Source organism: Corella eumyota, chromosome 3 (genome assembly GCF_963082875.1).
Source record: "Corella eumyota chromosome 3, kaCorEumy4.1, whole genome shotgun sequence".
Classification (NCBI taxonomy): domain Eukaryota; kingdom Metazoa; phylum Chordata; class Ascidiacea; order Phlebobranchia; family Corellidae; genus Corella; species Corella eumyota.
In genome coordinates this window covers 7,129,531-7,144,989 of record NC_137492.1, presented here as the reverse complement: position 1 = coordinate 7,144,989, position 15,459 = coordinate 7,129,531, and the positions used below count along the sequence as shown (strand labels likewise).

The window sequence follows — 15,459 nt, the reverse complement described above, 5'->3', positions numbered from 1 at the left end:
AGTTAAAGAGGCATTGTAGACTAACATTTCCTGTGACGCGGTGCGATGCAATTAATTTGTCTAAGAGAGCCTGACAAAATGAAAACAATTAAAATCACGACTTTAATAAAACTAATGCTGTGAATTTCCTTTAAGCCGACTAATTGTAAACAAAGAAATACTCTCTATATAGCGTGCTATTCACTGATTTCATGACGCACTCGTCGTTTCATCATTAAATCAAAGACTCGCAATCAAATGACGAATAGTTAGTTCGATTGATAAGTAACCACAAATTTTACCTGACTTGGTAATTTGTTTTTTATCAAGATTTTGATATTTTCTTTAAAAAAATGCTAGGCTGGAGATTTAAACAAAAGAGAAATAAAGACGTCAGGAAATTGATGACGTCAGGACTTTGATCACGTCATCATTTTTAACCTATTTTCTAAAATGTTGTAATCATTTTTTATCTTCTAGTTTAGAGTTTAAGTTATTTTAAAAAATGTCGATAGGGATCAAGCAAGGGATCATGAACCTGGAGCACAACAAGATCTCGGAGGTTCGACCTCTCAATCTCATGACGCAGTTCTCCCGGAGGAACGGGCGAAAACGTAGCACTCCGCAGAAGAACATTTTAGCTCCGACGACGAGCGCGGATGAATACACCCACGAGGACGACAACGACTCGTTCGAGAGCAACGGCGATGACGTCACACACGGTGATTTGGTCATTGCGAGTAATGACGTCACTGAATGTCATGACGACGCTCTAAGTACGCCAATTGATGACGACATATCGAGTAATTATAGTGATGTCAAGACCCCAACCGAGCCGGAAAAATCGACATCAATTCTAGAACATTATCGATCTTTTATGCAAAGGAACGGATCCGACATCGATCTTCCTCCAAAAGCAAAGAAGGCGAAGAACAGCACTTCTTCTAATTCGAATGATGACCAGTATTTTGATCTCGAGTTCTCAAGAGGGTCACCTACCTTCAGCGACGTGTCCATGAACGGTTTGGGGGGTTTAATTCCAGAAAGAACGATGCGACAAAATAATTGGGCAATCAAGGTAAAAAAATAAAATATTTTTAAAATTTTTTTGGGCATGTTTTGCAATTTTTTAAGTTTTGGGTTGTATAAGCATCTTTTAAATGGTCATCAAATGGATTTGCGTTTTTTTTACATTTTTTGCTAAGTTAGAGGTTTTTTTTAACTAGAAAAACAATTTTAAAAGATTAATCAAAACCTTTAAAAAAGTCAGACTGTAATGATAATATTTTGACATTTTCAATTTTTAATCCCAGCCTGATTTGACATAATGGAAATTTAATAAATGATTGATTATCTAAAAAAAAATATTTAATCCGAATCTATACTCGCGTTAGTGTTAACGATATTATTGTATTACAGAGCCATGTAATGAATAACATAGAGAGGCTCTTATAATTATAAAGTCGTGATAAACAAGCGGATTAAACGAACATTTTATTTAAACATTAGATGTGCGTGTGATTAAGTGTTGGAATTTTGGCTTATTTTTCGACCTGCACGATTTTGTGAAAAACATCTAAAGTTCGACAATTTAATAGAAAATTACAGGTTGGGTTTACTTGTGCGCAGTCCAAGTAATTTCAAACTAATGATTATTGTCATATTCGCGTTATTTTTCATTTAAGGCAGCCTTAATTATTAACCTTTGAAATAACAAAAAAATTTCAAAAAATAACCGAATTCGTTATATTAAAATAACACAAGGTCTTTTAAAATAACAGCTGTTTTTAAGGAGCAATTTTTTTTCAAATTTTCTATTATTAAAGTGATATTTATTTAGACTTAAACTGGTATTTTAAACACAAATAAATAACTCCCTAAATTGCACCAACGAATATAACGGAATCTTTTTACAACCATTTAAATGTTTTTGTAACAAAAAAAACGTTCATATAAAATTTCTCTTACAAAAAAGTTATTTTAAAAAGTATGTAGACCAATTTAAAGTATCTGTTAATTACAGAGACACTTTGATTTAAATTAAACCGGAGTTAATTACGCTGTTAGTCTTATTAGCACGTTGTTAAACATTGTTTTAGCCCAATTAAATTGATGTAGTACAATATATAATGTAAACTATTTTAAGTTATTATTTTTTTTAATTGTTCGTTTAATTTTTTGGACCAAAACTGTTTTTTTTAAACGATGTTTGTTTTATAATGGTGTATGTTATTTTAATCTGTCAAAATGCAGCTTATAAAGTTGACACAATTTACTGAGTAAGTAAATAAAACTTACATTTTTTGTAGATCTTTCATAGATTGCTTGAATTAATTTATAACTCCAACATGAATTCGTATTTTTCATCTAAAAATATTTATTAAATACAATTTACAATCTAAGTTTAAATGTATATAATGGATTTTTTGTGTTTTTTTTGATTTAAAATTTATTTTTTGCAGGTATGGAGAGATTGGGCACTGAACCGTAACAGAAGACCAGAAACGAAAAAAGAAAAATTCTCTTTCGTCCCGGTGGACATCCGGGTCGCTGACGTAGAGGTCATGAGTCATTGGTTACCCAAGTTTATTAAAGAGGTATTATTTGATGTCTATGTGAAAAAATTTTTTGTAAACAAATTATTATTTGAATTTTATTTATTTTTGTATCTTGTAATGTAATTTTATGTTTTTTAACATTTAAATTAAGAGAAATTCCCATTTTTAAATGACTATCATAATTTATCAAATTTAAAAATGAACTTTATCAGTCTAAAAAAATTTGGCAAGCTAACGCCTAACATTTGGGAAATATCTTTCATTAAATTACATTCTAGACACGATAACATAAAATTTTAGCAAACAAATGATTCACCAACATTACTTAGACTATATTGACTTAACTTAAATATCAATTATAATCCTATTACAAACTATTACCAAATATGCAGTCATTTTAAAATTGTTAAAAAACACAAATAATTGACTAATCGTTTTAGGAAATTAAAATTTATAAAAAATTACAAAAAAATTTAAAAATTTAAAAATATATATGCAAATTTGGAAATATATATTATTTATATTGCCAAAATTTAAAAAGATTAATATATAGTTATGTTATAAAACGTTTTTGATTTTTTGCACTTGTTTTTCTACACGACTTATAACGAAATTGAGCAGAAAGCATTTGACTTATTATAAAATAAACAAACATTTGATATACGTGATCAAAATATAAACCATAACAAACAAAGATTTGTAGCAAAATGATGTTTAAGCAGTTATCTTAAATTATAAAAAATAAGTTAAACTAAAGGTTGTTCAATCAAATAAACTTGTAAAATCAAACAAAAAATATGTAAACCCTATATTTGATGCTATTTTGTTTAAATTAAAACAACATAAACTGTGAACAGTCTTGGCTAGCTTTACAACTTATATTTAATAAAAAGTAAGGTGACTAAATATAAACGATACAAAGAAAAAATAACTTGCCCATTTTAATAAATACCAAAGTTTTCATACGATACAACAGCAATTGCTAAATATATATTCTAGGTACGACGAAAAGATAAGAAGCCTTACCCTGCCGATACTTTAATGCAAATAGCTTCAGGTTTACAAAGATATCTACGACAAGTTTCGTGCCGATCCGAAGTCAATTTTTTTGACAAATATTCCAGCACTTTTGCCGAGTTTAGGGAAGCTTTAAAGTCAAGGTCGGGGGAGCTAACAGTCGAAGCACAAGCTAATCGGAGTAAGACCTAATTTTTTTGTGTAAAAGTTTGACTTTTTTAAAAAGTAATTAACAAAGCGGTGTCGTTAGATTAATATTATCAAAAAATAACATCAAAATCATAAATTGTGGTTCGCGAAAAATGCGACCACTTAGAGACCAAGAATTTTTTAAAGGCACTGTGCAAACTGGGTAAAACTGTAGCTTAAATCTTAAATAGCATGAAATAATGTGGGTAAGTTTTTGCATTTGCGTAACTTAATTTAATAGTAATGGACAAAGGTTGTTATAAATATCAGTATTATTTTATAAATAGCATAAATTTCAGTGTTGCGGTGCGCCAAATTTTGTATATTGCGACCTTAATCCGACCAACGACAACTATCAGTAGAACCAGAGTCTTAATTTGCATAAAATGAAAAGATCTTAAAAATCTTATGCAATAAGAAATATTTGCCAAAACTTAACTAAAATAAATTTACAACATGCATTTGGCATATAGTTATTTCCATATCCATTAATCAATGCAACAAGTTTGGTATTTTGTATGTAATTTATTAGACCAAATTTCGTGTTTTGAAAAACCAAAATTTTTCCATTAATAAACGTGATGTATAAATTTTGGTAGGTTAATTTCCTGCTTTAGACAGATGCGGATATAAAAATGAATAACTTTAAAATAAATAATCAAAACATTAAACATAAAACGTGGTATTGACTAACGCCAAAAATATCATGAAATAGGAAAAAGAAACAAACAAAAAATATATGTGATATTACACAGACATTTATAAATGATATGACGTTTTTTTTTAAAAAAGCTATTTTTATAATAAAACATATAATATTAATATATCATGTTTAAAAACTAACTTGTCTTAAGTTGGTATATTATTTTTAACAACTTTTGCAATTTTTTAGGTAAACGTTTACAAGTTGATAATTTAAACGACGATGAATTGTGGCAGTCTGGCTACCTGGGTTCGAATACCGCCAAGGGCATGTTTCACGCAATGTTTTACTACAACTGTGTCGAATTTGAGGTAAAAACTACAACCATTTAAAATACTTAAATACAACAAACCATTTTTGCAAGTACCTAAGTTTGCACTTGGCGTAATCAAACTTCAATGTCATTTAACTTTTTGTTATTAAATTAAAATAACAAAATAATAACGTAACTTCTGATTTAGGTAACTAGTATGGAAGAGCACCACGAACTAAAAGTAGAACAATTTACATTAGCCTTTGATCAAGATAGAATGCAAGAATATCTTGAATTTAGGAGGAGCGAACAAAGGTATGTAAAAACAAGTTTTGCTTTGTAACACAATTAGGTCCAAACATTGTAAAGTAAACACAAAAATAGACTTTCCTTTATTGCTTTGCATTGTTTTTGTTTTGTTTTTAGCTAAGATTTACTTGTCATTGATTTCAAAAACTGTTTGTATATATATCTTGATCATGCCGGTATTTAAATTTATTTACAATATTTTGCTTTTATTTATATATAAAACATGCACCTTTATCAATGTGTAAAAAAATAATATTTAAAAGAAGGAACTGCTTTAAAATCAACCAATAATCCCACCTATGCTTATTTTAGATATTACAACATGTCCACAAAACGAGCAATGCGAAGATATAGTTGTGCAAGTGATCCAAGATGTTTGGTTAAACTTTACAAAACTTATCTTGAACTAGTTCCTTCTATTGGACCCTTCTATAGAAGACCATTACAAACTTGTAAGTAAAACAAACAAATGAATTTAGTTTGATGACTATTTTTCCTAAGCCATGCTATAAGCAATTAAAACCATTTAAGAAATATTTTATGTAATTACTGTAATAAAAAACAGTTTTGAAAGCAAAATTTGAATCAAATAAAACTAAGTAAGTTTTTGTATTTTGTAAAAACATCATGTGTTGTGAGTTTATTATGCTAACTTAAGTTTTAAATATTAACTAGGTGGATTTATTTTATTACTAAATAGAACTATAACATTATAACATTTGATTTTGTATACGCAGCCGAAAACTCGTTTCCTCGCTTCAGTTTCAACCCAGTTGGTATCAACAAACTGCGGGAAACATTCAAACAACTTTTTACGACTGATCGACCTGCTTCGATGCGAAGATCAGGCAAAACTAAAGCTGTACAAGTCGACTCACAACATACCAGTGGTGAGTAAAACTTAAGTGTCAAAAAAAACAATGTTTTGGTGGAGTACCAAGTTAAATCGTAATTTTAATAATTAAAATAGTCTAAATTAGTACACAAAACTTAATTTTTGAAGCGGAAATGAATTTTTTTAGCTGTATAAGTGTTTTATATTAATTTGACTGTTTTAGATAACGAGCAACGTAATATCCCGTCTCCAACTAGCCAATCCGTAAAAGACACGTCACAAGCATTGTATGACGCAATAACACAGAAATTACTGAGCAAAGGCCACCTAAAGCTTAGAACCCAGCCATCACACGAGAGCGAAAAATCTGGTTCGCCCCCACCTTTAATCAAAGAAGAACCACCAGTTGTCGATTTATCCGTTAAAACCGAGTACCCCGAGATGGGGCTAGAGAGCAGGCTGACTCCACAGCTTACAGCACAAGATGTTCTCGAGCGTTTGCGCAAAAGCTGGAACGATACGAGATTTAAAATGAACCAATCTTTGGAAGAAGAAAATCACGTTTCGGATGACGTCACTAATCACGACGTCACGAAAGACGATGACGTGATTACCATGAAAGTGCCTAACAACGTTCGAACTGTGATAATAGAACGCGGCGGCAAGAAAATGGTGTTTAATTTAGATTAACTTTCATTTTCTTTTAGCGGGAGTGTACATAGTATTATTTTTCGTACATTTTCTCTCATTATCTTATCAATCCAAAATGCAGAACTAAAAATGACGGCTCCGTATTTTATTCTACCGCTGTTCAGTGTTAATGTTTCATTTTTGTATTCCCTTCGCAATTTACTTTTACTTGTTCACATGAGAAAGCGTTTTACTGACTTTGCATTTTCTATTAATTTTTACGCGAGCAATAAATAGCAAATCAACCTCTTTAGTGATTTACAATAAAGTCTAGACTTAATTTAACTAACAGGTGATAATATAACAAAATTAAGATAGCTTTTATTATTATTAACTATAACAAATGTAACTTATCAAGCAACTTTAAATTGTACAGACACCATGTTCTATGACATTTTGTCTTTGGAAAAAGGTATTTAAATAACCTCTATTTAAGATATTTATTAACACCAAAAAATAGTAAAAAAAGTACATTTTTGATATTAAAAAAAAAGAACTTTAAAATACGTGACATGAAAAGTCGTTACAGATAAAATTAAAATACTGATGAACCATGTGATAATAATTGTGGAAAAGTTTGTTTTTAAATGAAGACTTTGGACTGAAATGGACCAAAGTAATGAAAAATAAAAAAAATGGAAAAAATAAAACCTGGCGAATTATATTACAACACTCATTTTTTTACACATTTTTTTACTATTAATTATCATAAATTTTAACATAAAAAATACATTTAAATTTAATCATTAGCAACAACATTTCCGGAACTTAGCCGCGGGCTCAAGAAACCAAAAATCGACAAGTATAATTAGATTTAACAAGTCTAATTTTATTACCAAATGACAAAGCAAAAATCAATATTATTTTCGTGAGAATGGTAATCTAAATTAAATTATGTACTTAAATAACATAAAAATCAGAATAAAAATTAATATATGCATTTAAATTTTTTTTATACGGATGGCTAATGACCTATATGGTTATTTCATGTCTTGACTAAGCGCATTTAGCTTTTAATTTCCGATGACGTCAAGCAAAACATGGCGTAAATTTGTGCTCGAAGTTTCGGTGTAAATTTTTTTATGGCTAAGTGTAAGTTGTTTACTAGATAGCAGTTTTTATTGTTTAAAAACAACAAAAATATGAGTAACTTATGTAGAACATCAATAAGGAAGTAATATATGTTTATAAGGCCCACACTTTTTAAATACCTTTCATATTTTAACCACAGCTTAAGAGAGATTTATAAACAAGTAAGTCACCAACACATGTAGTTGATATTATATGAAGCTTTTTGAGAAAGAAATTGAATTATACATAAGACTACGCATATCAAGATTTTAAAATAAATTTATTTCTTGAGTGTATTTACAATTTTTTAAATTCAGATACTTTATGTAATTTAAAATTAAGCCTAAAATACTAAATAAAGTAATTAACATTTATAAAAGTTATTTTTTGAGATTTATTATGCTAATTTTTTAAAATTAAAACGCTTTTTATTACTTATTTTGGAATTATTTACAGATCAAATCATGATTAAAATATTTATTTTAATTTCGTGCTTATTCGTTTTCAATTTCGAAACAGCTACTAGCGACTGCCCCTTGGCTACTGGTTGCAGGTAATCTTGAACAAAATTCGTTACAAACTGATTTCAATAAACAACTAATTAAAATAAAATTTATTATTTAGAATTAACTAAAACTATAAAACTTTTTAATATTTTTAAATACAACTCACTAAAATTGTTTAACCAATTACTGCTTGAAATCGGGTTTAAATAAATATATTAAAAAATTTGTTAACTTTGCATTTGCCAAAAAATTATAACTAAATTTATATTTACATTTAAAGTTGTCAAATAAAGTTATAAATTGTGTTTTTGCATAACTACAGGTGTAGCGCGGATAAAAAATCGTGGGGAATAAGTGCCAGGTGTTCAAGGACAACCAATCCTTTATTGGAAAACTTGCCCTTGGAAAATGTGACCAAACTTGCATTATCACGTAAGTGTTTAAAATACTCCATAAAAATAAAGGTTTTAGTTTATATTTTTTTTGTTATTTTGCCTTATTTTTTATAACTGATTAAATATACTACTTAACCCGAACTTATTAATATTTAGGAAACACTTTTACAAACGTTTCAAATTCCCTTTCGGTGTTGAGAAAAGCTAACCTTGTAACCTGGCTTCAATTTCTTGGTGTTACAGTTCCTCAACTTAACTGGGAATGGATTCCAGGTGAAAAAAATAGTAGAACGCTGTAAACTTTACAAAACAATATCATAGATTCTAATCATGTTCCTTTTAAGTGTAAATATAAAACATCTATAAAAAATACCTTTGCAAATCAAATTGTTTAACTTTTAATACACATTTCAGACACCTGCAGAAAAATTTCTCTTTCTCGATCCCCGATTATTCCCCAATTCAACAGCCCACAAGTGGGCGCTTGTGAAATTCGTCCTTCACTTAACGTGACTCACTTATATCTGACTGATTTAGATTATCAGCATATTCCAAAGTGTCTTCCACCAACCTTAACTACATTAAGCTTAGTCAGTATACCGTTGATAGGATTTGAAGGTGGAAATGTTACTGACAACTACTCCGTAAACATTAACACATTAACCTATCCGCCCAATTTGAGACTATTTTACATTAAAACGCCTGAGTTTTCCAGTATTGATAGTCACGTTTTAAACAGACTCCCTGAAAGTGTGTATAACGTTAATATTGGGACTTGTGTAAATGACATGCGTAGGATACCCTCCGGATGGCCAGTAAAAAACGGAATGACATATTTGCAGATCATTAACTGCGGTATAGACGAAATGGAAACAAGTGATTTTGAAAATTTAAACAACCTAATTAGTTTAAATTTAAATGGCAACAAAATGACTGCATTAAACGCAATGCTTCCACCTTCGCTTAAATCTTTTTTTGTGGAAAGAAACGAAATTGTAACCATTGATTCCAGGATTTGGACGTCTTTAAAAAACTTAACAAGGCTGTCGCTTAACTCCAACAGGCTAACTTCAGTGCCGTTAAATTTACCAGAAAATCTTGACTATTTTACAATTAAAAGCAATAATATCGAGTACTGTGATAGCCAAGCCTTTGTTCATATGAAGAGATTGAATCATGTTGATTTATCATACAACAGGTAAAATTTACTGTTTTAGTTGAAAAATTCCTAACTAACTATTTTAATGTTTGCGAAAGAGTAAAGTAACTACATTGAATGGCAAGGCAAAATCTTTAATAAAACATGTTGGTTTTAAAGTGTGCAAACATTACAAAAAGGGGTTATAATCCAGAGCAAACCATTAATATTTCCCCTTTTATAATATCCGTTGTGATTCAAATGCTTTATTTAACTAAAAGTTTGATGTTTTTAGATTGCTGAACATGCCAGAACGCCTTCCATCAACCATGGGGTCTATGTTTCTTAACAACAACCAGTTAACAGTGGTACGATCACCGTTGAACTACAATTATTGTTATAACTGTACGAACATGAACTTGGCTGGTAATCAATGGGTGTGCAATGACAATATGATAAGAATGCTGGTATGGATGATCGACCGACCTTTTGCAAATAAATCAAGAGTTAATGTTGGTGGATTTTGCAACACCATTAAGCCAGGTAAATATTTGTAGTATTAATATCTAAATGATGTTCCATTACAAGTGTACATAAAGTTTAAATAAATACTTAAATAGATGTCTCATCTTGGTTATTTTTCGTAAAAAAATATTTTAGAAAAAGATGAGCTTTTTAATTTCCCACTATAGGAAAAGTAAAATATTAAAAATGAATGCCATTTTGTTAAAAACTAAAATCCAAAACTGCTAGAAAGAAATTAAGCTTATTCAATTTTTTTAATTAAGATATTGGAAGCGTTGATATCACCGGTTTACTTCTTTATATCAAATATATCGAAAGCACCCCAGAGTTTATCCAGTGTAAATATGAAGTAAAAACGTTGGTCTGTAATGCTTCAAGTTTAACTCAATTTCCGCTTAACCCACCAAACGGTTTAAACTCTGTAGATATCAACAATAATCCCAAGTTAACTTACATGCCGGACGGGCTTTATTTCAACCAAACTGAATTAACAAAGTGAGTGTTTGGTGGTTTAAAACCTATTTCCAAATGATGACTAAATAAAATAAAGATAAACTTTGTATATTTTTGAAACTTTTACATCAACTAAATTTATTACTTTAGCCTGTATCTTGACTTTAACGGTTTTCTTGAATTTCCACGAGATCTGCCTTCCTCCTTAGTAAGAATATCCATGATCGGAAACAATATTTCAAGTTTCTCCAAAATCCCTCAAGCAACGCTTGACCGTTTGGTCAACTTAGAAAATTTGCAACTTACAAATAATAACATCAAGTTAATATATGACTACCAGCTTCAACCGTTGATATCGTTAAAAAGATTTGGGCTAGCAGGAAATCCGTTGGTGAGTAAAAATTTGACAAAGCATTGCGTGATATAACATTTTCAAGATACCGATTTTTTGCATAATATACTTAAAAGTAAAACGTTGATCTATACAAAAGCAATATCGGTTAGCAGAATATATAAAAATTTACTAACTATATATAAAAATCATATTAATTACATCTGCCTTTTTAGACTTGCGATTGCTCACAACTATCCTTTGTGGAATGGTTTTCAAATTCGAATTTACTTGACTTAAAATTGATGATCGCAATACCATTCTGTGCAAGTCCACCCTCGAATAGGGGTCGACTTATAACTCAACTTGGTGGAGTATATTTGTAAGTTTTAAATTTTGTTTATATTAATGTCAACAAAAAATTTAATAAGATATATATTAAGATTAAATGCACATAAAACGAATAATACATACAATTACAAAAGTAAAATACAAACTTTATCAAGAATAAAATTATCTATAAGTTCTTACTGGGTAACGAAATAACATATAGTTTGATTTATTAATCTTTTTATAAAGAATTAACATGAAGCTTTACATACCCTTTTAAAAACTGTACTATTTTAATTATTTTTACACATTAATTTTTCATTACAAAAATAAATTAATTTGATTAGATATGATCTGAGATGTGCAACAGATAGATGTAGCTGGACCAGTGGTATACCAACTTTAAACTGCTCTTTGCCCGTGCAAGAGGTATTAATGTTAATATATTATATCTTTGAAACATTATAAAATCTTAACAATTTAATAATTTTAAACTTAACTTAAACTGAACAAAATTACTCTGTTTCAAAAAAAAAATTGCTATATAGCAAAAGATTCATAACCAACTAGCAAAAATTGCATAACCAACACCTCTACAACGTTACCTATTTAAATATAGAAACTAGAAAAGATTATACCATTTGGAGAAAACTTTACAACAATATCAATACCCGAGAATAAATATTGGAGAACCTTAGATCTCTCCAATATTGGTCTTAAATCTGACGAAGTACATTTGCAACAACTACCTGAGCTAATCAACCTTGATCTATCAGGTACTTTTTATATATTTAGTCAGAAACAATAAAATTAAATTTTAACAACAAAAGTAAAAATATATTTTGCTACAGTAAACACTTAGATATTTCAACCAACATACTTTATTTGCTACATCAATTTGCTAAATTAATCCCTAATAAAGATACAAAACGAACATTACACAATAATTATACAATAAATATTATTTTACAGGAAACGAACTGACAACAATACCTGCTTCAAATTTCCCACAAAGTTTAAAAAACCTTAACTTAATGGACAACCAAATCGAAAAGTTGCCTCTACCAAATGTTATCGCCAAAAATCTACCAAATTTGAACACTCTTGATCTTAGATTTAACCAAATAAAGTAAGAACTATAACTTTACAAACTAGTAACAAAAAATAAAATTCTTACAAAAATAAAAATTTTAGGTTCAAAAATATAATTCTATATATAATATGAACACTAAACTGCCCAAAGAAACAATGATTTATAAACTTGTAAAATTAAAAAAAAAATTTTAACTTTAAAAACTTCCTATTTTAGATCGCTTACAAAAGACGAAATTGGAATATTTCATGTAGCAAAAAGTGTGTATTTAATGGGAAACCCCTTGTATTGCGACATTGAGCTAAGAAGTTTGATTAGTTTTGTGCAATCCAGCAAGGACAGCAAAGACATAACAAACTCACATCAGTTAAATGTAAGTAAAAAAAAAACTAAATCAACTTAAACAATTTTATTTTAGAATATTTATTTTTATATAAACTATAATTATGCCAGTTTCGCTTTGCAAGCACTAGAAAGCAAACGAAATTATTTTCGTCTAAACAGCGAAAATTTCGAAGAAAACGTGCAGTTAGTCGAACATGCAATTTTCTATTTATTATACAAAATAATGTTGTGCTTAATAGCAAAACACAATAGTTTCTGTGTCGTCGAAACTGATATTTCAACGTTGTTATAATTCATTTATTGACGACATTAAAAAAATAATAAACAATATTTTTTAAAAATTTTTAATATCATTTGTTGTAGTTTTTTTAATGTTTTTTTAATATTTATTTAGTTTTTTTATGCGTTAATATAACTGTTGGTAATGACTTTAATAGGAGTTAACATGTTCTGGACCTGCTGAGTTAGTCGGAAAAAAACTTGCAGATTTGTCAGATTCTGATTACTTGCCGGCCGAAGTTAATGTTACAAAAATTGCAGTTTCTGTAACTGGAGCAGTTGTTCTAGCGTTTATTATTGTAGTTTTTATAAACATGAAGCTTTACAAGGTAAGTTACTATAGATTGACCAACCAAAAACCCTTAATACAAATGAAAAAAATGTTAAATTTTAACCTAAAAAGCGACATTAAATTGTTTTCGTGATACAATTTTTTCACGTAACACAACATATCACAATGTTATAGAGGCGCAAGCTCCAAGAAAGAAAAGATATCGTTCAAGGGTTTAAGGACCTCCTCGAGCAAGAAGCTCTCCGGAACGACGAACCGGACGCCGAGACTGGGATCCAGGAAGCACCAGTATATGAGTATGATGCTTTTGTGTCCTACAGCAATGATGGAAATGATGAAGAGTTTGTATACAAAATGATGGAGGTAAAATAACAAAAGCTTTAAAAAATTAAAATAAATTTTGTTTGCATAAATGGTAAGCATATCTTAAGATGTTTTTTATTGCTCTTGCTGAAGGAATTCGTTCCCATGCCCTCTATTTTTAAAGTAAAAATGCTATCTGTTAATATGTTTAGGAATTAGAAGACAAACGTCACAGAAAAGTGTGTTTACACGAACGAGACTTTACACCGGGTAAAAGTATAGCTGAAAATATCGTAGAATGCATCGGGTCATCACGTCGAGTAATTCTGGTAATATCAAGAAAATATGCGGCTAGTGGTTGGTGCCAATATGAAGTACAAGTTGCTTTAGCGCACTTGCACAAATCTCGACAAGGCAAGCTTTTGATTCCCATATTACTGGAGGTAGGTTACTTTTAAAGTTGTTTTCTTTTTGTTTGAAATATGGTAGCATTAATTGTATAAATGTTGATAATAAATCAACGTTTAAGAATTTACTTAATGTAAAGGGAAGGTTGTTTGCAATTTAAAATACTTGAAAAAAGAGAGTAGAAAACGTTTTTTAATAATTGTCTTTTTGTTTTTTTAAGGACTTGGTAACCAACAACAATGCAGCTGGCGGGGTGCAGACAATTCTTTCCTTGATATCAGGAATTCCGTCCCCACTGCCACATGATAGCGCTACAAGCTGGAAAACGTTCTGGAATAAACTCGACGCAGCTGTAGCCGAAAAAATGTCGTCAGTAAAAAAACAAACAAGTCGACAAAATTCAAACGTGGTTTAAACTTTTTACTGTAAAAATAGAAAGTTAAAAAAAATTTAAATTGAAACTGTAAAAATATGTTGATAATCTGGCCTAGTATTTGCCAATTATTTTGATAATCAAGAAGACAATTTGGATATTAAAATATCTTAAAAGACACTTATGGGTTGTTACAACCTAGAACTGAAGTTGTTTATATATGTAAAATTGCACTTTTTTAAATTTTTTTTTATCCATTTCTATTAAAGATGAAGTAAATTAATAATTATGTATCCAAAACAGATGTTGGATGTATATTTACTGTGAAAACATATGTTAGACTATTGCGTGTTTTAGCTTTTATTATTTTTGTGTTTTAAAATACCCTAATATTGGCTTAAAGCAGTATTTTTATTGAACGACGCAAAAAAAACAAACAAAAACTTCAAGTTATAATTACAAAATCTATATTCAAAACGATTCAACCTACACAATTTTATTTTTATTTTCAATATTTTGTAAACATAAAACTTAAATAAAAAGATAATAATATCGTTAAATGTTAAATGTTGTTTTTGTTAAAGAGGAACTCAATAGAAAAATAAGGCAAGCTAATATGTTTTTTTTGAACTGTAATAAGTTTAAAACTGAGTTTAAGAAAAATATTTTTGTGTCTGTAATAAGCCTGAATCGGTGTTTTGAACTTACAGCAAACCCTTTATGACGTCACCGGGTTGTACGCAAATTTGTTAACTATACGTTATGATACTTTTTTACAGCAATAACAAATGATAATAACAACTTTCATCTTATAAATTAACATCAAAAATGTATACTGCGACAAGTGTTGGTAAACTATTAATCTATTTGGGGATTTTTGTTGTAACAACCCAATCACAATTGAGTAAAAGTTTTGTAAACAGAAACTGTCAGGGCTATCAATGGAGTTCGTGGGTAATTACAATGAAATGTCCAAATACACCTGGTAATCAATACACTTACTATTTGACAAGAAGTCGAACTTGTCAAAGTTGCAGCGGACAAGATGTTGATTTAAGCTTCTGTACTGGAAGTTCAACATATC

The 15,459-nt window shown here is 29.4% G+C and overlaps 2 protein-coding genes across 2 annotated transcripts; both read left to right on the top strand.

Moving 5' to 3' along the window:
• The first annotated feature begins 484 nt into the window (after nucleotides 1-484).
• Nucleotides 485-6,754, top strand: LOC145745903 (uncharacterized). The gene is made up of 8 exons (XM_082564084.1): nucleotides 485-1,057; nucleotides 2,442-2,576; nucleotides 3,537-3,735; nucleotides 4,636-4,757; nucleotides 4,908-5,014; nucleotides 5,321-5,460; nucleotides 5,746-5,898; nucleotides 6,067-6,754. The coding sequence occupies exons 1-8, from the start codon at nucleotides 485-487 to the stop codon at nucleotides 6,531-6,533; spliced, it is 1,896 nt and encodes a 631-aa protein (XP_082420210.1). The 3' UTR covers nucleotides 6,534-6,754.
• Nucleotides 6,755-8,064: 1,310 nt separating this feature from the next.
• LOC145745266 (uncharacterized) lies at nucleotides 8,065-14,886 on the top strand. Its single transcript, XM_082563283.1, has 16 exons — nucleotides 8,065-8,157; nucleotides 8,433-8,542; nucleotides 8,662-8,778; nucleotides 8,920-9,703; nucleotides 9,939-10,186; nucleotides 10,432-10,663; nucleotides 10,772-11,012; nucleotides 11,189-11,334; nucleotides 11,630-11,711; nucleotides 11,902-12,058; nucleotides 12,255-12,411; nucleotides 12,592-12,748; nucleotides 13,158-13,328; nucleotides 13,466-13,654; nucleotides 13,807-14,037; nucleotides 14,223-14,886. Exons 1-16 carry the CDS (start codon nucleotides 8,069-8,071, stop codon nucleotides 14,415-14,417), a joined length of 3,306 nt encoding a protein of 1,101 aa, XP_082419409.1. The 5' UTR covers nucleotides 8,065-8,068; the 3' UTR covers nucleotides 14,418-14,886.
• Nucleotides 14,887-15,459: the final 573 nt, after the last annotated feature.